The sequence below is a fragment of the Sarcophilus harrisii genome, chromosome X, assembly GCF_902635505.1.
Source record: "Sarcophilus harrisii chromosome X, mSarHar1.11, whole genome shotgun sequence".
Taxonomy (NCBI): Eukaryota; Metazoa; Chordata; class Mammalia; order Dasyuromorphia; family Dasyuridae; genus Sarcophilus; species Sarcophilus harrisii.
The window spans coordinates 34,308,635-34,332,540 of record NC_045432.1 but is presented as its reverse complement, the minus strand read 5'-3'; the positions used below and the strand labels follow the sequence as shown (position 1 = coordinate 34,332,540).

The following is a 23,906-nucleotide window of genomic DNA, read 5'->3' as shown; positions in this document are numbered from 1 at the left end:
GAGGGGGAGGCAGCTAATAAGAGCACTATTAATAACGGTATTTCTTGGAAGAAGGGAGGGAACCAGGAAAGGTTATCCAGAAGAAAGCTGAGGGGGAAGGAGCAAGGGCAGTCGAGGCATCGAAAGTGCCAAAGGCAGGCACGGCTGGGGGGGGGGGGAACGGAAAGCGGAGTTTGGGGCAACTGTCCATAAACATTGATTAAGCACCTAATATGTGCCTGGTGATGTGCTAAGTGAGCCAGAACACGGGGGAAACAAAGGGGAGGAGTATGAGAGAAATCTGGGCCGGGGGGAAGGGGAGACAGGCTGTAGCCAGCCATAACCATGCCAGCCAGCCCTGAGGTGCCCAGCAAAGGGGGGCACAGTGGGGGCAGGGAGAACTTACCCAGTACAGAGCTGCTGTAGAAGTCCCAGGACATTTTCGGATCACCCTCTGGGCGACCCTGGAGATCTAAAAGGTGATCTGGGGGAAGAAAGGAAGGAGATAAAGCACCAGGAGCCAGGGTGGGAAGGCCTTGGACCAGGGCCGTGCTGAGCTAGCTCAGACCGGCTTGGAGCCTTGAGCCCTCAGAAATCAGCAAACCTCCCACAAATCAAGGCTTGGTTACCGGCTGACAGTCAAGACTTCAAAAACCAATGGAGAAAATGGAGATTTAAAGTGAAAAGGCTGTCGTCAGAGTATTCTTTTCCCAGGAGACCTGGCTGTTAACCGTTTCCGAGCACACCACCGACTAGGCCCAAAGCATACCTGAACGGAGGCTAGACAGCCGTGTGGTCCCTGTCTTCAATGCTGCTTTATTCAGACACGCAGCACTGCACTGTGGGAAGGGTGCTAGGAAACTTGGCTTTAAAAGGCCTGTGGGGGTGTGAGCAAGCTAATTCTAGGCTGAGGAGAGTGAGGCATTCTGGGAAATAGTTATTGCAACTATGTGTATAAAATCAACAGAAACATCTGCAAGAATCTGGCTGGGTACAATAAGCCAGTGTGGATGACGCTATCTGGTGGAGGTAAAAAAGAAACAGCCTTCTTCCCTCCCATCAACAACTGAAAAGTTGAATTGTTAGGCAGGCATCTATCTGTTGGGTTGAACCACAATGTATCTATCTATGAACTAAAAAAAAAAAACAAAAGAGAATGCCAGAGCCAGAGTCACAAGATGGGAGGTTGAGTTCCAGCTCTGGGTCCGGCGCGTCCTTTGGGTACGTGTTGGAATGCCAAGGCCACCCTCCGCAAAATGGACATCATGGGGCTGAAGCAGCCCCCTCAGCAAGGAGCTGCGGTGTGTACCCTGGAAACCTTAAAGGCCTCTGGAAATAGGAACTTCCATCATGGGATGTTTGAGAATCACAGAATCCCTACAGGAAGGGAGGCACCTTACTGAGTGCCATACTGACGAGTCAAGCGAGGCCCCCAAATGGCCCCTGATCAACAAGCAGTTTTTAAAGTGTCTACAGACATGGTGAGAGGTCCGAGTATCAAGGAGGGCGGACCGAGCACGACTTGGAGGTGCAGAGACTGGCCTCAAACCTGATCCTCAGTCTCCGAGCAACTTTCTAAGACTAGGAGAGGAGTTACTGGATTAGATGGCCTCCAATCCACCTTGTTCCTGAACCACTGGTCCATCAGAACGCTGGCACCAGTGGGAGAGAAATCTTGGGTGTGTACAAAGAGAGAGAAGCTTCTAGCAGAGAGAGAGAGAGGAAGTAGTTAGAGACTATGTGGTGAAAACAAAGACATCTAGAACTGAGGACAAAAGAGATGAGAGAGACATCAGATGAGAGGAAAAGAGTCAGCTGGTCCGTCAGAGAGAGAATATTAATGTAGAGCACCGAAAGGCTGGGGTGAAGCAGCAACATCACAGACAGAGAGGAAACTAAAGACGAGAAGCAGAGAGAGTCACATATGGGAGTTAGTCCAGCTGAAAGAGAGAGGAGCAACTATGAGGCATATGAGAGAGAAGGCCAAGAGCACTGTAGAAAGAGTAAATTCATGGGTGAAGTAGGAAGAAGGAGGACTCGAGAGAGAGAAGCTCAAGCCTTGACAGAGTAGGAATCAACAGGAGTTGAAATCTACAGATCTAAGGAAGATGAGAGAGACGATGAGGGAGCCATAATAGACGAGCGAAACAGCGAGGCTCATCTAAATGGTACACAAGAAGTTATGTGAAAAGAGTAGCAGAGAGAGAGAGAATAGATAGAGAGAAAGAGAGAGAGAAGAAACATATAGATAGGAGGGAGAGCAGAGAGAGGAAAGAGAGAGAGAGAGAACATATAGATAGAGAGGAAAAAGAGAGAGAGAGAAAACATACAAGCAGAGAGGAAAAGAGTAAACATACGGAAGAGAGAGAAAGGTGAGAGAGAAAGCATATAGAAGAGAGGAAAGAGAGAGAGAGAAGACAGAGGAAGACAGAAAAAATAAGATAGAGGGAAAAGAGAGAGAGAACATACAGAGAAGAGGAAGAAGAGAGGAGAGAGGAACATATAGATAGAGGAAAAAGAGAGAGAGAAATAACATCGAGAGAGAAAAGAGAGAGAGAGAGAGAAATATAGATAGAGAGAGGAAAAGAGAGAGAAGAACATAGAAGAGGAGAGGAAAGAGAGAGAAAGAGAAACATAGAGAGGAAAAGAGAGAGAGAACATATAAGAAGAGAGGAAAGAGAGAGAGAGAAATATCAGATAGAGAGGGAGAGAGAGAGAGAGAGAAATAAGAGAGAGAAAGAGAGAGAGAAACATAAGATAGAGAGGAAAAAGAGAGAGAGAGAAAGACATACAGAGAGGGACAAAGTGAGAGAGAGAGAGAATATAGATAGAGGAAAAAGAGAGAGAGAGAACATATAGATAGAGAGGAGAGAGAGAGAGAGAGAGAGAGAGAGAATATAGATAGAGAGGAAAAAGAGAGAGAAAGAACATACAGAGAGGAAAGAGAGAGAACATACAGATGAGAGAGAAAATAGGTAGAGAGGAGCAATGAAGAGAGGAACAAAGAAGAGAGAGAGAGAGAGAGAGAGAACATATAGAGAGAGGAAAAGAGAGAGAGAAAAAACAGACAGAGAGGAAAAGAGAGAGAGAGAAAGAACATACAGAGAGGAAAAGAGAGAGAGAGAGAGAGAGAACATATAGATAGAGGAAAAAGAGAGAGCGAGAACATATAGAGGAGAGAGAGAGAGAGAGAGAGAGAGAGAGAGAACATATAGATAGAGAGGAAAAGAGAGAGAGAAAAACATACAGAGAGGAAAAAGAGAGAGAGAGAAAGAACATACATATAGAGAGGAAAAAGGGCTAAAGAGAGAGAGAAACATACAGACAGAGAGGAAAAAGAGAGAGAGAGAAAGAACATACAGAGAGGAAAAAGAGAGAGAGAGAGAGAGAACATATAGATAGAGGAAAAAGAGAGAGAAAAAGAGGAGAGAGAGAGAGAGAGACAGAGAGACATATGACTAGAGAAAGGAGAAAAACATACGAAAAGAGAGAACATACAGATAGAGAGGAAAAGGTGAGAGAGAGCATATAGAAAGAGAGGAAAAGAGAGAGAGAGAGAGAGAGAGAGAGAGAGAGAGAGAGAGAGAACAAAAACATATAGAGAGGAAAAGGGAGAGAGAGAGAACATACAGACAGAGAGGAAAAAGAGAGAGAGAACATAAGATAGAGAAGTAGGGTACATGATAGAGGAAAGAGAGAGAGAGGAGGGAGAGAACATAATAGATAGAGAGAAAAAGAGAGAGAGAAGAAACATACAGAGGAGGAAAGAGAGAGAACATACAGAGAGAGAAAAGGAGAGAGAGCATATAGATAGAGGGAGAGAGAGAAAGAACATGAGAGGAATAGAGAGAGAGAGAGAGAGAGAGAATAACATAGATAGAGAGGAAAAGAGAGAGAAAACAACAGACAGAGAGAAAGAGAGAGAAACATACAGATAGAGAGGAAATAGAGAGAGCATAAAAAGAGAGGCATACAGAAGAGGAAAGAGAGAATGCAGAGGAAAGAAGAACAGAGAGAGAGAGAGAGAACATATAGATAGAGAGGAGAGAGAGAGAGAGAGAGAGAGAGAGAGAGAGAGAGAACATATAGATAGAGAGGAAAAAGAGAGAGAGAAAACATACAGACAGAGAGGAAAAAGAGAGAGAACATACAGATAGAGAGGAAAAAGGGTGAGAGAGAGCATATAGATAGAGAGGAAAAAGAGAGAGAGAGAGAGAAAGAACATACAGAGAGGAATAAGAGAGAGAGAGAGAGAGAGAGAACATATAGATAGAGAGGAAAAAGAGAGAGAGAAAAAAAACAGACAGACAGAGAGGAAAAAGAGAGAGAACATACAGATAGAGAGGAAAAAGGGTGAGAGAGAGCATATAGATAGAGAGGAAAAAGAGAGAGAGAGAGACAGAGAGAGAGAACATATAGATAGAGGAAAAAGAGAGAGAGAGAACATATAGATAGAGGAAAAAGAGAGAGAGAACATATAGATAGAGAGGAAAAAGAGAGAGAGAAAAAAAACAGACAGACAGAGAGGAAAAAGAGAGAGAACATACAGATAGAGAGGGAAAAGGGTGAGAGAGAGCATATAGAAAGAGAGGAAAAAGAGAGAGAGAGAGAGAGAGAGAGAGAGAGAGAGAGAGAGACAGACCCCCATTCAAATGTGAGCTTTTTAAATTCAGAGAATCTAGATTTTTGTCATTTGTGCTTGGAACATATTAAGTGCTTAATTAATGTTGGGTTTTTTCCATGTTAATTTTCATTCACCCACTTCCCGTACTGAGGAAATCACAGGCCCCAACTTAAAGTTCAGGGGGCAATGAGAGGAAAGGCCCAGCTGGCCCTGCCCAGCCGCCTGCCCTCAGGGGGCCCACACTCGGCCCGCTGCTCAAGTCACAAAGCTGCTAAGTACTGGGAGAGCTCTTGAGGCCAGAATTCAGGAGCTGGCAGAGACTTCGATTCTGGCAGTGACAAAAGGGCGGCGTACAAAGTGCTATACAAACTATATAAATGTCAGCGGCGCTTATTATTGTGAAGCTTCCAGGATCTGCACTTGTTGTCCTCTCGGGGGTGACCTCCTGCACCACACATGGAAGCCCTGCCACGGCTTTCATTAAAGGTCTGGCCAGCCGGAGGTGCGGCTGGTCCGTCACCCCGGGCCGGCGATAGTCAGCCAATTAAGGAGGGATGCCCGGCCCATCACGCCAGGTGCCTCCACTTGAAGCCTCTTGAGCGGAGGGGGCCTTGCCAAAGCTGGGCCTCCGGTGTCACACACAGCCTTGGGCCGCCTTCCGGGGAGGGCTGAGGTGATTGCAAAGCTAGAATGCCTCCCATTTCTCTAGCCCTTCTGGACTTGTGAGGCGGGAGGTGGGACATTTATCCCCTATCTGACAGGCTCACAAAAGTGACTCGCCTTGAGTCCCCTGGTTAGTAAGCATCGGGGTGGGGGTGGGGGGCAGAATTCGAATCCGGGTCTCTCCTAACTCTGTTAGACACGCTTCCCACTCCAGTTTCAGGAGCTATAATCATTCAAGGCTTGTCTAAGTCTGGCAGGTTCCCCTTCTTCCTTGGGGTCTCTATCCTGCTTACACATTTCAGGGCAAGGGGCAGCTAGGCGTCTCGCTGACTAGAACAATGGCGCTGGAGTCAGGAGGACCTGAGTTCAAATCCCTTCTCAGACACTTAACACTACCTGGCTGCGTGACCCTGGGCAAGTCACTTAACCCCAATTGCCTCAGCAAAATAAACCAACAAAGAAATACATGAAAATAAAGTCAGGTCAAATCCCCGGGTCCCAATCCCACTGGCTTCCTTCCTCTTCCATCTCTCTTCTCCCCATCTCCTTTTCCTCTCTGCCTCTATCTTATACCCTGGAATCTTATATTTTTTGGGGAAAAGAGACCCTTCACCACCTCTCAGTGTTCCTGTTATCTCATAGGAGCCACTTTCTCAAGGAAAAATGTGCAAAAACCCAAAGCAAGGAACGGTAACAACGAAACACAGTCCCCGCCGTGGAGACGGATGCCAAAATAGGGCCCTGGGATTTGTTCCGTTTTCCTCAAATCTAATTTCATCGTTCTCCCTGTCTCCCCCCACCCCGATTCTTCCCGACAGAAGAGGAAAGACTGGTCTCTTTTCATTAGTCTAGATTGGATATTGCTTTCTTCCTCCAGGGGTCAAAGGAAAATTAGTCACATGCCTCGCCGGTAATTTGGCCCAAAGGGAGGGATTCTAAGAGACTCTTTGGGGATTAGACTTTTGGGTGTTCGGCGTCTGATTGGGTGTCTGTCTGCATGGCATCCTCTGCGACAATCCCCGGTCCTTTCTACACCGGGCTTGCCAGACATTCTCCCAACAGTCCCGCGGCAAGGCGGCCAGCGTGGTATCGTCCCCGTCACGGAGACCGAGACCAATGGCGGAAAATTGGTCGGGAGCAAAGTCGGAATTCCAGACTAATTGCAGCAAATCCCGAGAGAAAAACAAGCCTTGGCACATCGATCCCTCATAAGGGATGTGCTAAAGCAGAGGACGTAGGAGCTGAGATCTAGGGCCGAAATGCATCTCAGAAGCCACGTTTGTGAAGTTCATCCGTCTCATCTTACAGATGAGGAAACTGAGGCAATAACCTCTCCCAGCATCTCGAGGTAACTCGAGGTAATAACCATCCCCAGGCTCATGTGTCTCTTAAGTGCCTGGAGGCAGGATTTGAACCCAGTGTTCCTAAGTCCAAGAGCAGCGCCTCATCCGTTACGCCCGTGGTTCTCCGAGTATGTGACAGGGACACTGACCCCCGGGACGGGGCAGAGCGAAGAGTCCCTAAGACCCTTTCAGGGGATGGATCCTCAAGGCCCAAACTATTTTCATTAAAAAAAAAAAAAAAAAAAAACTAAGACATTTTTGTTTCAAATATATGGCTATCAGTAACCATAAGCCAGAAAGCATTTGGGGGAGTCTTCAATCATTTTTCAGGGGGGAAAGGGGATCCCACAAGCAAAAAGTATGGGAGCTGCTGTACAAGACCACGTTGTCACCCAGCTTCAAGAAGAAACAGGGGGTCGGGATGAAACGCACTCAGCTTATAAAAGTGACAGCAGGGATTTGAAATGCAGGGGTTAACACCTGAAACTTCAGGGTTCTTTCCATTGTACCAGGCTATCTCAGTGGGGGGAGCGGGGCTCTAGAACCCAATTCCCAAGCACCTTTTCAAGGAGCAGATCTGTCTGTGCTCTGGATCTCCCTCCCTCACGAACCTTCTTTTCCTCCATACAAACTCGTGCACTTCGGGGCACATACAGATTGAGAAAAAGTGAGGAAGGAAGGAGAAGGGCTCCTCAGAAACTCCCAGCATGCCCAGCCGGCAGGCAGGCAGTCCGTGGCAGCTCGTGGGCCTCTCCATACCCCAGGTAGCTACCCATCCCACTCTGGGCCAGCTTTTCATGGGGAGGGGCTCAATTCCCCTAATTGATTTTCACCCACCGCTCCGGGTCCCGACCCCAGGGGGCCGAGCAGAGAAAGTCTCTTCCCCTTGAAAGTGGCTATTTAAAAAGAGCACATGTGGCTCTCCCCACATCTCTCCTACAGGCTAAACTCTCAAAGGCCATCTTTGGGGATGTGGTACGAGTTCACATTCTGCCTCAGTATGTCCGCTCAAATGATCCCCTCTGCCTGGAACGCCCTAACAGAGGTGGCTATCTTAGGGAAGGGAAGGGAAGGGACCCGGGGAACCGTGCCGTGGAGGGCGGGAGTCAAGGGGAAGGGGGAGAGACGAAGGGAACGATTCCAGTTTTGAAGTCGCAAGAGGAACAAGCCAGTGGAAACTCAGAGGCTCCTAGAAGGTCAGAACTGGAAGGAGCCGGGAGATGTTAGTCCAGTGAACGGAAGGGGAAGCTGAGGCTGCCCTACTCACAAGGTTAGTTCAATAGCATCGTGCCGGAGTGCTTTAGATCGGCCCCGCCAGGGCCAGCTTCTTAGAGTGAGTCTGCCCTGGGTCACTCCACGTGGGGTCCCAACAACACACATGGCCGGCAGGTCAGCAGGAAAGGTACCATAGTGTCGTGTTTTTTCAGCTGGGCGCTAATGGGTCTGATTCACACTTATTAGCTGAGTGACCCTGGGTAAGTCACAGAGAAGCGGCTGGCTTTGGGGCCAGAGGACATGGGTTTGAATCTTCCCTCTGTCAATTCATTACTACCACCTATGTGACCTTGGGTAAATAAAGCCCTTCTGTCTGGGTCTCAGTTTCCTTCTCTGTAAAATGGGGAGTTAGGATACAATTTCTTCTGGACTTTTACTCATTTCCATCAGTACCTTCTCTCTTCTCCTCACTTATTTCGGACAATAATTCTCCTCTCCTACTTTCGAAACCATCTCTCGTAACAAAGACTAACTTAAAAAAAATCGCCGCCGCCACGGCTTGGCGAAAAAGCCAGCACCCGTGACCGAGAGATGCCATCAAAGGTTCCCTTCTGCTCAGAGGCCCCGAGCACTCTGGGAGCCTCGGGCTTCTCAGCTGGCCGGGGGATAATGAGCCAGGTCCTCTTCACCTCCCAGACAGTGGTATAGAAATGGTGACTATAATTATACCCGCCTTCTTCAGCTCCCTGTGGCTCCTCCCCAAGCATTTCAGCTGCCCAACCTACAGCTGTTCTCCCGCAGAGGGCTATTTCCAGGAATGACCGACACAGTCCCTCACATAGACTTGGAGTAACGGGGACGGAGACAGGAGGAGCCCAGCCGGCCTGGAGGGGGGAGGGCAGGGGGAACCCAGCCGTGATGTCACAAAGGGACGGACAAAAACAGGAGATACCAACTGAGCATGCCCGATGAAGGCTCTGGCAGAGCCGTACCAACCCCCCCCCCTTCCAGGGGAGCAGTCTCACTGAGGGCCGAGGGTTAGTTTTTGACTAATGGGAAAAAAAAGTATGTGCCTGGGGGGGAGGGGGGCTACCCCACAGATTCAATAGGGCTCCAGGTGCTTTCCTGGGGTAGCCAAGGAAGAGATGGGAAGGAGAAGGACGCTGGGATATGAGGATGTTTAAGGCCTGAGGGTTCCAATATAGGTCCAGCCCCAAGGACTTCTCTCTAGTCAAAAAGACCAACCTCCCCCCCCCCAAATCCCATCTCTTTGCAAATAAAGACTGATTCAAAATGCTAGTTCTTGAGTTACAGCTGCCGCTCTCCCCAAATGCATAGGAGAATGGCTTCCACTTCTAACTGGGTGGTGGTGGTGGGGGGGGGTTATCATCCTCAGTTTTACAGAGAAGGAAACTGAGGCACAGGGGAGAGAGAAAGAAAATGTCCCAGGGCTTCTTCCGTCTTTGAGATCTGTGGAGCCAACTGCCTCCTGTGAGGAGACCCGGAGAGAGGAGAGGACTTGCTTGGCTGAGGTCACAGGGCTGGTGCCCACGCTGGAGCCCAGGTTAGCTTGGCTGCAGTCTGGTACTCTTGCCACAGGGTATCAGTTGACACAGATGGGATTTTAACTAAAGTCCCTTGATCTCGAGTCCAAGAACCTTTTTACAGCCTAAAGATAAGTCCCTCCAAGCGGGCACAAAGCCTCTCTCCAGGTGGCCAAGGAGCAGGGAGGCCTAGGGGCTTTGCCGGGGCCAATTTCTGGTGGACCCTAAAGGCAACCTGGAAAGGCCGTGCAAACGTTCCCTATCCCTAAAGATTAGTTCCTGGGGACGGGGCTCCGGCGGCCCTCCCGGGACAGGTGTGAGCAAAGTTTGGGCTTTCTTTTGTTTTTTTGAAACCTTCCCAAGCTGAGGAAATATCGGCTTTCAGCTGTAAACTCCTCTCCGACACATTCAAGGAGTTGTGGAAAGACCCATCGGGATAGAGGGTGACAAGGATGCTGGGAAGAAACAAACGGACTCCAACACAGCGGCATTCCAAAAAGGAATGGGACTTCGGGGTGGGGGGGGGGAGGGGGGAGGAAATGGAGCTTTAGATGGTGCTGGAGGTGGGGTCCAGATCATGTGAATGCACACACATACGTGTACACACACACATGTACACAAACACGCTGCCTGCTCTGTTGGGCTAGCCTTAGGAAAGGTCCCTCAGTACCTGTTGCAGCCTATTTGTGGCTTCGATTTGGGCCTGCTATGATGGTTCGCGTTATTAAAGTCGGTTTTAAAGATCTCATCCCTGGTCAGAATTATCACAGCGTCCCAGAGTTAAAGCTGAAAGGGACCTCAGAGGCTATCCACTTCAACCTCTTTTGTTTTACAGAGAAGGAAACTGAGGCACAATGCTCCAGAAGGTCTCAAAGGGTCAAGGGTCTGGAGTTGGGAAAAGACTCTGGAGGCTATTTAATCCAACTCCCTCATTTTGCAGAAGGGGAAACCAAGGTCACTCAGGTGGTCACAAAGGATGGTATCGATCAACCGAGAAGGATATGTTCCTGTTTGTTGTGAGCACAAGAATCACTGGCAGAGGGAAGGGGAGGCCCAACCAGATGGAACAGTACGCAGAGCCCCGGACCTCAGTCAGGAGGAACTGAGTTCCATTCCAGCTTCAGACACAACATTTACCAGCTATGTGACCCTGGGCAAGAGACTTAACACCCAGCTGCCCCCCCAGATAAAAATACATTAAAGAAGAATCATCAGGGGTGGGGAAGGGGGACAGGGCTTCTGCCCTGACCACGGGCTGGCAACTGGGGCCGCCCCCTCCTGATGAACCTTGCTAGCGGGGCTGGCACTTACCGCTGAGAAACGTCTTCATTTTGTCACTGCTGGCGAGTTTCAGGGCCGTCTGCCCCGAGTAGGTAGCGAGCGTGGGGTCTGCCCCGTAGGAGAGCAGGAGCCAGATAGTCTCCAGGTTGTCGTTGACCGCAGCATCGTGGACGGGCCTGTGGAGAGAGGGCAGGGGTAGCGTGACCAGAGGGGAGGATGAGGAGGGCTGACATGGGTGAGCACTCGCTTGTACGGCGCCCTCACACAAGCAAGCTCGGACTTGCCCCGCTCTCAACTCCCTTTCACCCGAGGAAGCTTTACACGACACCGGCTACGTGGGAGGGGCTGCCAAGCAACCGCCGGCTGAGAAGGGATCGGCGCTTAGTAGGCCCCCGGCTCAGGAAGCTTGGCTTTGGAACGTGTCGTTCCGGCGGGTCCCCGGAATGAGCTCCAACTTCTCCAAGTATTAAAGGCGAGAGACCCGGCCTTGGAAAGTTGCCACAAGCAGCCCAGAGGCCCAGAGCTAGTGAGCGTCACGGGCAGAATTCCCCCTGTGCCCCATCAACCGCACAAGCCAGCTTTCAGTGCCCAACGGGGAGAGCCGTGTAGTCACCTGACGGCAGTGGGTTTGCAAAGCGGCACCTCGTAGGCCTCCAGAATAACAGCTACAAGAGTCCTTCTGTCACTAAGTGCACCCCTTCAAGGTGATGGGGGGGAGGGGGGCAAAGGTCTTGCGCCACTGGCCTGGTAATTGTGGGCAGACGAGGGTTTCTATGACATCAGGCCCCCTCAAGCGTTAGGACAAAGTGTGGAAAGCTTCTTGTACATTGGCTAGTTCTAGCCCTTTATTTTACAGATGAGTAAACTGAGGCGCAAAGAAAAGAAGGTACCTCTTCCCCCACAATCATGCAAGCACTTCCTACCAAAGGCCAGAATTCGAACCCAGGGCTTCTCACTCTGAACCCAGCCCACCATCTGTACTGCTTCCTTTTCTCCCTAAAGACTCTACCCTTTCTTCTGTCCACCCTGCCTGGGTGTAAAGATTAAGGCTTTCCGGAGAGCCGCCCTCAATCCCTCCCTAGGTGATGATCTCTGTCTCAGGTGGGACGTTGGATTAGGATCATCTGTGGAAAATAGACGGGGAGCTGCAGGAGGGGCGGCTCTGTGTCTCAGTGAAGCTCTCCCTCCTTCCTCGCAGTGGGGCCTCTGTCCCAGGGATGCTCCATCAAGCTTTGCTGCTTTGTTATTTTATCTTATTCAGGGCTGGTGCTCAATCCACTGAGCCACCTAACTGGCCCTGCTTAATTATTTTTAAGCTCGCAGGCCCAGACAGCTGCAGCCTTCTGAAGGAAAACACTAGGGCTGGCTGTACTTCTCTGGGTCTGGCTCCCGGGTCTCTCGTGGTGGATGTCAAGGGCACTGTTGAAAGTCCACCCTGACAACACACTTCCCACTTGAACTTCTGTCTTGGGATCTAGTCATGGCTGAAATCCTAGAGTTTGTTCCCAGAAGCCCAGCCCCCAATACCCTCTGGGCCTTCTTGCCGAGGTGCCGTGACCGCTTTTGAGCCAGCAGGAGGGACGGGGCCTACTTGCCTGGTGCCATCCTGAGCGCTGCAGTTGACGTTTGCCCCGTGCTCCAGCAAGACATTGAGGATGTCCGTCTTGCCTCGGGCGCAGGCCTCGTGGAGGGCAGTATAGCCGGCATTATCCCGGTGATTCACATCCTCACCTTCTTTCTTCAGACAATATGTGACCACGTCCTGTGAGGGACAAGAGTGGGCGGCATGTCAGGAAAGCCAGGGGCTGGGGGGGAGTGTCTCATCTCCCTAGGGAAATACCTTATGCATGTCCAGAACCATTCCCCATTCCCTCAACTACCACCGGGCCTGTTGTACCATGTGGCATCAACATGGAAAGAGAGGGTGCAGGGGAGCCACATTGAGTCTTAACTGGCACACAGAAGAGATGGCATTTTCTCTCAAGGTAAGAGGGAGCCCCTGAAGCTTCAAGAGCAGGGGAGTAACTGTGACCAGTCCTGTTTTCCTCACTACTCTAGAATAAAAATCTAATGGGTCACAATGCTCTAATGATGTCAGGTTTACGGAGCGCTTTCCACCCCCCAATTCTGGAAGGGAGCAGAAGGGTTACTATTCCGCTCTCGACATTTAAGAAAGCCAAGAAGGGAGAGGGGGAGCGAAAGGCCTAAGGTCATTCAGCTAGGAAGCGTCTAAGGTGGGACCGGAGCCGTCCAGCATTCTCTCTCTCACCCCGGTATCCGCCGCCCTTGTCTATCCCGCTCGGTGTGAGAACGGATAAGACACAGGCACCCGGTTGTTTTTTCTGAACACCGGGGCTGAGGCCCACGAGTCATTCCCACTCCCAGCAGCCCCTCCTCGTGCCTAAGGGCATTCCCTAGGTGAGAGGCGCCCTCTGAGGCTCAGAGAGGAGCAACGTGGGAGTGGGGAGGGGGGCGAGGGAGGGGTGCAGGGGAAGGAGAGGATGGCAGAAAGCATGCCTTTGACCTCCCTGTGGAGGAGGGCCTTCTCCGCGGCCACAGCCAAGCTTGGGGGTGGACCGATCACAACTGCCCGCACTACCTTTGGAACAAAGGGAAAAATCCCAAGGCTCGCTGCAAAGCCGGCTGGCACTGCCGCCCGAGCTCTCGGGCCACCCATTTTCCCAGCTGGCATTGCAGGTAGGGAGCAGCAGCCCTCCACGCCTGCCCCTTTGGAGTTGGATTGTTCTGAATACAATCCAAGAGGATCATTTACCCATTAATGATTAACTTGGCTGGGCCCCTCGAACAATAGGCCCAAAGGCCCTCCCTGGGCCAGAGGTAGCCCGGGCTGGGCCTGCCCGGGAGCTGGGAGCCAGGAGCCGGTGAAAGCCCCTGGAACCAATGGTGTGCTCCTAGACCCACCAGCTGCTCCCCCTGGGGAGGGGGAGAGAGACTCCACCGAGTTCCCCATCCGACAGGCCTCCCTGGAGTCGCCTGGAGAACAGTCGGAGAGAGCGCTCACCCTGATAGCCAGGAGTCTGGCCCATCCAGAGGCTCCCCTCCTCCACTAAGATTGCCCAAATAGCCAGTAGCCCCTCTACCCAAAGGGCCCCAGGGCTCTCCCTTCTCCGACCCCTCAGAACCTCCAAGAACCTGGCTTTCCCACCTCACCGTAACCTCTGCTGCACCTAACTGTGCCTCACCTTCCCAGCCAGAGCCAACAGGGCTGTGGGAGAAGGTCTGAGCAATGGGTACGGATTCTGAGCGTACTCTGCATCAGGCCTGTGGGTGCCGGGGACACCGAGTCAAAAGCAAGATAGTCCTTGCCCTCAAGAAGCATCTGATCCGTCGGAGGGCACGACAACCACAATCTGCTACACACGGCAGCATTTTCAGTTAGCATTCGCACACGCTTCAGAGTTTAATTCTGTGATCTTGTTTGAGCCTCAAGAGGAGCTATTATTATCCCTAACCCTAAAGCTGGATTCACTCCCATCTTCCTGACTTCAAATCCGATATTCAGTGGACTACCTAGCCACCCTCATCAAGACAGGGAAGCCATCAACCTGGCACTTCTATCTCTGCCCTAGCACTGCCATCAGCTGAGAAGCAGCCCACCACGCCAGGGAACAGTGCCATCAGAGGGTGTCACCATATCCCCCGCTGGCTCCCCCACTCCGTGAGGGGTCCCCGAAGGCCTGGGCCCTCTGCTCTTCTCTCCCTACGATTCTCCTGGGCGAGTCCATCCGCTTCCCTGGGCTCCATTAGCATCCCTGGCCGACACCGATCGAATCGAGCCATTCACTCGGGTCCAGCGGAGCTCCCAAACGCTCCTGTCTCTGCCTAGGCCGCCCAGCCTGTTCTCCTCGAGAGCTGCCCCCCGCCAAGTCGCTACTTCTTTCTGCTGAGGGGACCGCCAACTTTCCAGTCACTCATATTGGAAATCCGAGTCCATGGAAATCCACGTTGTTTCCCCATCTCTCATCACCTCCTACTGAGACCAACTGCCCCGAAGGCCCTACCAGACCTGGTGCCAGTTGCCAGGCTCGTCTCAAAGCACTCCCATGTCACCTCATTCTCTAGCCCCTCCCCATCTCTGTGCCTTGGCTTGTACGTGTCCCCAAGTGGACTTTCCGGAGCCCGTCTGCCTTTGTTATGATCTTCCCTTCTCTGAAGGGATGCTATGTCCTCCCAGAAGCCTCTTAGAGCTTCCCTGTCTGCTCTACCTCTGGAATCCTTTTCGCTTGTGTCTCCCTCAAATCAGAAATGCCCATATCCAGGCCCTCCGTAGCCCTGAGCAGATCGCCAGTACCCTGAGAACAGGGGGTCACCCGGTACCCACTGTGTGCCAGGCCCTGTGCTTAGCGATGGGGACAGAGCACACGGTGGGTACTCCCCAAACATCTGTGACTGATAGCAACCTCGTCAGGAAAGATGGGGGGGAAGGAGGGGAAGAGAGAGACCCCAGGCCCAGCTTTGTTACCTTGTAGCCCAGTCTCGCAGCCCGCTGCAAGAGGGTCTCTCCGGCATTCTTGTTCACAATGAGTCGCCGCGCTTCTGGGGGGATGGGGCAGACGGAAGGGGACTCGGGACGATTCTCCAGGCTTGAGTGGGCCTTCGAGGGGTTCCATAACTCTGTGAGCTTTAGTGAGAGTGGGGACCCTGGAGGCACAATTCTCACATGTTGCCAAGGCCCTTTCTTCTGGAAATTAAAGAGAAAAAGCTTCAGCGAATCGCCCAGCCAAAGGCCCCAACCCTCTAGCTCGCTCGCCTCCCCAGGCTAGGGTTGGGCCACTTACCCCTGGCCTAATGGGCAAGCACCTTCCCCTGTCTGGGCCTCAGTCCCCCTTCCTTGGTAACGTGAGGGAGTAGGCCTTCCAGAAACAACATTCTATTCCCGGGCTCCTCCCAGCTGTGAAATCTGACATTCGAGGGCCGTCAGATGCTCTGGCTAAGTCAAATTATCACTGACTAAATCCCCACCTTCCCAGGGGCCACTGGGGTTTCAGTCTTAGCTCTGCTGCTCAATGGTTGGGTGTTACCTCTGACCTAATGGGAGCCTGAATGGTCGCCTAGTCTCACCTTCTCATTTTCTAGGGATCACAGAGCTGGGAAGGGACCTCAGAGGGCATCTAGCCAAAGCAGTCATTTTTCAAGAGAAGAAACTGAGGTCTGGGTGCAAATGACCTGCTTACGGTCAAAGAGGACCAATGATCTAACACTGGGACCTCAGAGCCCATCTAGTCTAGTCTCTTAATTTTACAAAGGAGGAAACTGAGACTCTGGGAGGGGAAAGGACTTGGCCCCAGTCACCTGGATAATGAGTGTCATCTGTCCTTTTCCAGCTTGGGGCAGGGAGGCAACAACTGGTAACAGCTGAGAGGGTGGAACTGAGCCCTTGTTTGGGGGGGTCGGGGGCTATACCGGTAAGGACAATGAAAGGGCGCGAGGGGGCTGGGGATGTGTTCTCAGCATCTCAGAGCCTGGCTCCTAAAACCTTCTCCTCACCGAAACTGTCCTGGCCCACCTCCCCCTGCTCCCGAGGGGTCTCTCTGGAACCCTGTCAAGGCCTGGGTCAAGGCCGGCACCTCTCCCCCCTCAGCTTCCTCCTCCTCAGGGTTCATCTCTCCCACGAACTGCTCAGCAGCAAAGGCCGTGGCTAAGGGGTAGCTCGGTCTCTCTCCCCCGTCCTACACAAGGTGTCGGCCTCTCTCCACACCCCCGCCCGAGCCTTGGACCTGCTTTAGCACTATAAAGGGACCATTATTCATCCCATTTTACAGCTAATAATAATAAGAGCTACTATTTCTACGTGCTTACTATACGGCAGGCAGTGAGCTAGGCACTTGACAATTATTAGTTCATCTGACTCTGCCCAAGGTGCTGTTCCAACCTCATGTTATGGGTGAGCAAACAAAGGCAGCTGGATGTTAAATGACTTGCTCAGGATCATACAGTGAGCATCTGTGGCTTAGTCTCTCTGACTAGGGCCTGGGCACTTACCCATAAGGCCACCTCTCTGGGAGGGAAGGCAGATGAGCCAGGACACACGACCCACTCCCCATCCCCTTACCTACCGCTCGTTACTATAGCCAAGCCCGGAGAGTCACAGGGTGCTGTATTTACAACTAGAAATAACCTCGGAAATGACCCAAGCCAACTCCTTTACTTTGCGGATAACGAACTGAGGCCCGGAGAGGACTGGGACGACAGGCTCACGGATCTAGACCTTCTAGTCCAAACCCCTTCCTTTGACAGAGAAGGAAACTGAGGCCCAAAGAGAAGAAAGGGCTTGCCCAAGGTCACACAGTGATTCGACCACAGAGTCCGGTTTAGAATCCGGAGCTTTTTCTGGGACCCCGGCTTGGTAAAGCGTGCCCAAGACCAGCCTTCCACCCCCGGTCCCGCCAGAGTTAGCTTTCTTCCTCCTTACCCCCCGAGCCTACCTTGACCTCCTCGGGGGGAGTGACCAGATGCTTGGTCTTACACTTTCGCTTCCCCGATGGCTTCTCCTGGTTGCTCACAGGGGTGGACTTGGCCACATGGTTTTCCAGAAAGCCATTGGGAAAAACAGGGACGTTTCCGGTCCCATGGGAAGATGGCAAGTGCTTGGTCTTCAGGTGGATCTCAGGAGTTTGGGGTGATTCCTTCTGCTTCTGAGACTTGGAATCTGGTGGGGAGAGGAAAAAAGAAGAGACATGAGGGGGTGCCCCATCCTCTGAGCCCTCTCCGGGGGGGATGCCCGTTAAGGCTGAGAGGAGAGAAGTGATCGGATCTTGAGGCATTTTCCCAGAATAGCCATGCTGACCTCCAGGTTTTTGCCCAGGCTGTGCCTCGTGCCTAAAATGCCCTCCCTCTCCTTCTCTGCAGGTTGAATCCCTGCTTGGCCTTCCCAGAACCCCCCCATCATGCAATATTTTGTTCTGCAAGTTCCATGAGGGTAGGGACCTGGATTCCTCCAAACTTCGTATCTCCCTGGCATCTCACATAGTGCTCTAACACAGAAGGAGCATAATAAATGTTCAATGTGAGTGTGGATGTGGGACCAGGTGGCAATCCTGGCTCGGACACTTCCCTTGAGTCTCAGTTCTTACATCTTTGAAATGGGAGCAATAAATAACACTTGTGCTGTGAGCAAAGGGCCCCACACTATTCAAGTGCTAGAGAGCTGGGAGTTGGTGGTGGCTGAATGACGGAGTAGAGAGCATTTCCTCACGCCAGGGATGGCTTCAGTCCTGGCCACCAGAGGGCAGCCCACAAGGCCAGGCTGTCTGTGAGGTCGGGGAAGTCAGCGGCCAGGCCGGACTGGCAGGGGCCGGCACGTCTGTGGTACCCCATTCCCACTCTGTGGCCCAAATCAGGCGCAGCGCCCCTGGCTTGGAATGTGCCTGCCTGGGGCTCGGCAGTCTCGGGTACAAAATGAAGGATGGTCTGTGGAGTCGATGTCTGCCAACTATTCAGGACGTGTTTTCTGGTGCTGAGACTAAGCATGGATGCGGGTTCAAGTTATTCTGCTCCCAGCAGCCCCGATCCCCACTATCCTGGGAGGAAAACGTGGCCACCTGCCTAGACCTCTTCCCTGCTCCAGAACACTCCCAAACACAACGAATCAGATCTCCACAGGTCTGTGAGGTTATTATTACAGCACCTCACGCATGTTACATGGTTTGATCCTCATGGTAACCCAGGAGGTGGGTTCTAATGTCATCCCCATTATACAGCTGAGGCCCAGGGAAGTTAGGTGATGTGCCAAGGTTATACAACTAGTACTTAGGTCTCCCTGACTCCTCTCCCCTGCCTAACTTCCTTTTCCTTTTAAATTTATTTTAATTTTTCTTTTTAGTTTCCTTCATGGGATTTATCATTCTTTTTATAGCTTTTTATTTTTCCCAATACATGCAAAGATAGCTTTCAACATCCACCTCTGCAAAACTTTGTGTTCTAGATTTTTCTCCCTCCTTGTGCCCCCCCCCCGACAGCAAGCAATCCAATGGGGGTTAAGCATCTTCCCGCCCTCTTTCCTAAGATTTCTCCACCCATTCTGGGTCTGGAGCCCACTGGAATGCTCTCCATACACTGAGCTTATGCTTCCTTCTCTGCCTCCAGGCAAACAAGCAAACAGTTGCCTAAGCTTGGACGGCCCTCACTCTCCTGCTCTCCCCTGATGAGATCTTTGTTCCCACCCCCACCCCCAGGCCTAAATTTAAGTATTAGCTCCAAGTCAATCTGACAAGCAGCTCCCATGGGTCAACTAGGGCCACATGGAGACCCATAGGAAGAAGGTCCTGCCCTCAGGGAGCTCAGGTTCTACTGAGAATGTTTTGTCCTTCCTCATGGTTCCCAAGAGCTCTGGATTAGCCTGTGTCCTTTGCCCCATCCCATGTCCCAAGTATTATACACCTCTGGTCATATCCCTCCAGAAGCACATACACCCCTGGAGGCTGTGGCCATGGTGTTGTTCTTCAATCTCAGGCCTGGGGCCTTGGTGAATTTAGGTACTTGATAAATGTTAGCAGAAAGGAGAACGGGGAGCTCCTTAGCCCCACTACACTAGTATAACAAGCATTTCACAGTACTCTTCCCCACAATCACCCTGGGAGATAGCGCAAGCATCAACAATCCCATTTTACAGAGTGGGGAAGTGTGAGGTGCCGAGTGTGAGAGCCAGGATTCCAACTTAGTTTTCTCTGGTCTCCAAGTCTAGCATCTAAGGGCTCTCGGGATTCTGGGAGGTTCTCGGGGAAGTCTGACAAGCAGCTCCGATCACCACGTCCGGTAGCCGGCCCCCCTGAGTCCCGCCACCTGCCTTCTCAGATCCCCTGAACATAGTTGATGATGTTTCCACACGCCCGTCAGAGCCTATGGCTCTGCCTGCTCTAAGCTGAGCAAAGCCTTCTCTGTTCAGAACATAGTAAAGGCCCATTATCCGGTGCCTGGTGACATCACGGGGCCGGACACACTGCGGGCCCAATCAGCGTCCTCGTGTGCAGAGGGACATACCATACTTTGTTATCCTTGTGGCAGGGCGGTGCCTGGTACAACACAGGCACTTAATAAGTGCTTCTGCATGGAGGGACTGAGCTCTATCTCCCTAAAGTTGCTTTTCTGCAGTCATTCTGTTGGCGACGCCTGGCACACAGTAGGCATTCCACAAAAGTTTCTGACATAAATAAACAAGCCATAATACCACCTATTCTGATTCATTCTGCAGATGAGGAAATGGAGGCAAAGAGGCAGAAGTGACCTCCCCAGGGTCACACGGCTGCTAAGTGAGGCTGGATTTTGAATTCAGGGGGAGGAAGGTTCTAGACTCCAGGCCCAGCTCTCTATTCACTGCAGAGTCACCTAGCTGCCCGTTTATATTATTGATGTCTCCCAACATCGACCATCTTCCCTCTTAGGGACTGCACCCTAACCACCTTTCTGGCTCCCCTGTTTGGGGAATCTGAACTCGGCCTCACACAGCGTCCTGTCTACCCCTGACGACCGAGGCTTCCCTAGAGTCCCCCTTCCCCAGGAGGGATTGCCCACATCCTGTTAATCATAGGCCCCAGACTCCTTTTGGAGGGGGTGGAGAGTTTAACAATATTCCTACCGCCTCCTCCCAACGTGGAGAGTCAATATAAACTACCGGACAGAGCAGGCTCAGCAAGAGGTGACAGATGACTCCAATAAGTCCCCGACCAAGAATATCGTGTACTTTCTTGGCGCCCCCACTCTGTGACCACACAGGACTTGAACCCCAAGTACGTTATTTGAACACCTTCTGATCTCCGGGAAGATGGGCAGGCTGTGTACACACACCGAACCCATCTGCCACCCACAAGTCAAAGCCTCCTAGCATTAGCTAAACCTCAACTCCCTCCACCGCGATCAGATAAGGCAGGCAAAGCTCGGCCTCTGACCTCTGGACCCACAGAAAGTAGGAGACTCGAATCCATCAAATATCCATCTCTAGTCAAGTGATGACCAGTGTGGCAGCCTGGGGTACCTCTGGACACTGTCCCTGGAGCAGGTCAAAGGCTACAGGCAAATGACACTGGAGAATCCCAGCTCACACCTGGCTCCAAATATCCAATCTCAAAATCAAAAGGCATTGTGGGCCGACAAGGGAACACGGGTTGCCCAGAGTCCAAGGATCCAGGGCTCACTTCCCTGTTCTTTCTCTCCTTTCTCCCCGCCATATGTGTTCCATGAGTTCAAGCTACTAGATGGAAGGTGCTGATGAACAGCTGGAGATGAGTAAATCACGAAAGACATTTGCTACAGGAGCAGGGGGCATGAAGTGGGGTAGGGGAGGGTGTCCTGGCATAAAGCACTCAGGAGAATTCAGATTTACGGAGCTGGAAACTATCTTCCAGGCCCTTCTTTTGAAAGGTGAGGCGGGAGCCCAGAAGGGGCAGAATTTGACCAAAGTCTCGCTGTGGTGGAGCGGCTGGAACCAGCTAGGCCTTTGAATGCTGGGTGCGCTATGATGGAGCATGGAAGATACTGGACTAGGAGTAGGAATCACCAGGTTAGAATCCCGCCTCGGATACTGAGTTTCATGATCCTGGCAAATCACTTCAGCACTGTGGGTCTTGGTTTCCTCATCTGTAAAATGAGAGGGTCGGACTCGGTGGCCTCTGTGGTCCCTAGATCTAGGATCCCATGTGTGTCGACACTAAATCACTCTGCCTCAGTTTCTTCACCTATAAAATGGAGTGGGGGCAGGGAGGGAGAAAGGAGGTAGACCGAATGACCTCTTAGGTCCCTTCCAGCTCTAAAACCTTCGGTCCATCCAACCACATCCGACAAGTCCTCGGCAGCTTTCTGTTGGTCTGCAGAGCCAGTGATCCTTCCCCTGAGGCATCACGGCCCAGCCTTCCTGCGACCTGTGGCCTGGGGAGGCCCATGTGGCCTGGGTCCCCAGGGGGAAAGCCCTCTCTGCTCATCCTTTCTGCCACCCAAGGCCGCCGAGCCTCGGGCCTCTTCGCCAAGGCTCACTTTTCCTCCGCCCTGCCCTTTTGGCTTTAATTGAAGTCAAAGCTTTGAGGACTTGACTTGCAATCCAAGTATATTTCTGCTTGAAAAGCACCTCAATTTCCCTCCCAGACTCCCAATCAGAAAGCAAAGATGGAAGACTCAAATTTCAAAAGGAGCCCTGAAGGAGGCATTCTCTCCAGCTCACCTAAGTGTTTGTTTAACAGATTAACTCCCTGGGAAAGCCAGGGAAGGAGGGTGGGAAGGCAGGAGGCGGGAGCCGGGGCATTAGAAAGCCCAGCCACCTAATGAACCATCTGCTAATGAAGTTAGCTTTCTGAAATCATTCCGCACCTCGTACATGAACCGGAGAAGGCAGGGTTTTTTTTTTTTTTTTTTGCAGGGGCACATCTTGCCTGGAAGGGGTGGAGGAGAGGCCCAGCTCTGGCTTCATCCATTCTGGAGGTATCTCACTGCTTAGTCTGGGGAGGGGGGGGGGGGGCTAGCCTTCAGGTAGATCTGCCTGCTCTGTTCCTCCTAGGATTTGTTTTCTCCCCCACTGCTCCCTCCCATCAGGAGACGTACCCATAAGGCGCCCACCATTGTTCGGGGGTGGGCAGAGGTCATTAGAAGAATGGCCTCCGACTTTGGAGCCAGAGAACCTGGTTTTCAAATATGAATGTAACTGCTTCTCTGGGTCTGAGTTTCCTCTCCTGTCAAAAGAAGGGGCAGGACTCGAGGATTTTGAGGTTCCTTCTAGCTCAAGATCCCTGATTTTGAGGGATGACAGTTGTCATCAAACCATCAGAGGGAAAGGTCACAGCCCCGGCCCCAAGCCGGACTCCCAAAACTTCAAAGGATCTTAACATTTGGGGGATTAGGAGGCAGAAGGAGGTAATCCCATCACCTCAGTCTGCAAACAATGGAACTGAGCCTCAGAGAGAGGAAGAGACTTGCTCAAGATGACAGGACTAGTATGGTAGAGCTGGCTAGAGCCGGGTAGCTCCCAAGACTAACAGTACTTCCGAGGCTCCTCGTGCCTCTGAGGATATTTGGGGAGACGGCACGAGACAACGGCCAGAGCCTTGGATTCGGGGTAAGAGGATGTGGCTTCAAATTCTGGCTCTGGGACTTAATACTCCGGGCGAGTCACTTCCCCTCTGAGTGCCTCAGTTCCCTCATGGATAAAAAGAGGGAGGGGCCGGACAGATACAGAACGGTTGGCCTCCGAACTCCCCATTGGTTCTGCATCTAGGTTCCCGTCTGGTGAGCAGCAAAGGCTACTATTCACAAAAGGTCCTTCCTAGGCAGCTAATAATGGCCGGCAAGCCGCTAATAAGGGCACGGCTCCTCCCCCGAGCTGCTCGTACCTGTTCGGGCCTTGCGCCGCTGGTGGCTCGGAGATTTGTGCACCTGCTCTTCCCGCTCTGTCAGGTATTCCCCAGTGTGATACTTGCGGTTTTTCTGTCTTCTTCTTTTTTTCCTCTTCACGTGGCCTTCGTCTTCATCCTCATCTTCATCTTCCTCCTCGTCCTCTGTGTCCCACGGCTGCCTCGGGGTCTCCACCTTCCAGGGCAGCTCCCGGGCCCTGCGCTGGTGCCGGCTGGCCCGATCTTCCAGGGAGCGGTCCCCCCGTGAGCGACGGCTCACGTGTTGGGAGGAGCGGTGGGCCTTTCTCTTGCGGTGTTTGCTGCCCAGCCCCACTTCTTCTTGGCACTCTTCCAGCATGGGGAAGTCTTCCGGGCGGCCCAGCTCACACTCGGCTGTGGCGGTGAAGGTGCTGCAAGCGGTCCCTGTGGATGAAAAAACCCAAAGGTTCCCTCCCCTAAGCAGCAGCATTAGGGAGCCCTCTCGGGGGCAGAAGGCTCCCACCAGCTATAGCTATGGCACTCAACTTGGAAAGGGCCTTTCCCCACTACAGATTTTCTGGTTTTTTTAATGGAAAACTCAAGCCTTTCTTTTTCCCTCTCCAATATCCCAGTCGCAGCCTTCTGCCTCGGGCCGGCTGTCAGCTGTTTGGGGACGACAGCACTGGTTTTCTTTCTTGCACTTTGGTCATGGGATTCAAGCCCTTACCTAGAAAAGAATGTTACCCTGACTCTCAGGATTTTCCTCAACACCTCAAAGGGCGAGCAGGCCCGTTGCGTGCTCCCCGTGGGCCCTGTGAGCCGAGCACGGGGCTGCCGCCGCCTTTCCTGGCATTCCTAGTACCTGGTGCTGTCGAAGGCCTGCTGATTGGCTAAAGGATGCTCTCCCAAACCTTGAATTCAGATCCACCTCAGTGCTGGGAGTATC

At 52.1% G+C, this 23,906-nt stretch overlaps 1 protein-coding gene across 6 annotated transcripts in view; it reads right to left on the bottom strand.

The window, feature by feature from the left end:
• Positions 1-23,906, bottom strand: part of BCORL1 (BCL6 corepressor like 1) — a 65,343-nt gene that overhangs the window by 6,132 nt on the left and 35,305 nt on the right. For 5 of the 6 annotated variants that reach the window (XM_031944992.1, XM_031944995.1, XM_031944993.1 and 2 more), the window contains exons 7-12: positions 22,982-23,404; positions 17,096-17,319; positions 15,133-15,351; positions 12,245-12,411; positions 10,680-10,825; positions 386-463 (exon numbers count right to left, since the gene is read on the bottom strand). In XM_031944992.1, the coding sequence (XP_031800852.1) occupies positions 386-463; positions 10,680-10,825; positions 12,245-12,411; positions 15,133-15,351; positions 17,096-17,319; positions 22,982-23,404 (1,257 nt within the window). The remainder of the gene's footprint in view (positions 1-385; positions 464-10,679; positions 10,826-12,244; positions 12,412-15,132; positions 15,352-17,095; positions 17,320-22,981; positions 23,405-23,906) is intronic. The other variant, XM_031944991.1, reaches the window with a different exon arrangement.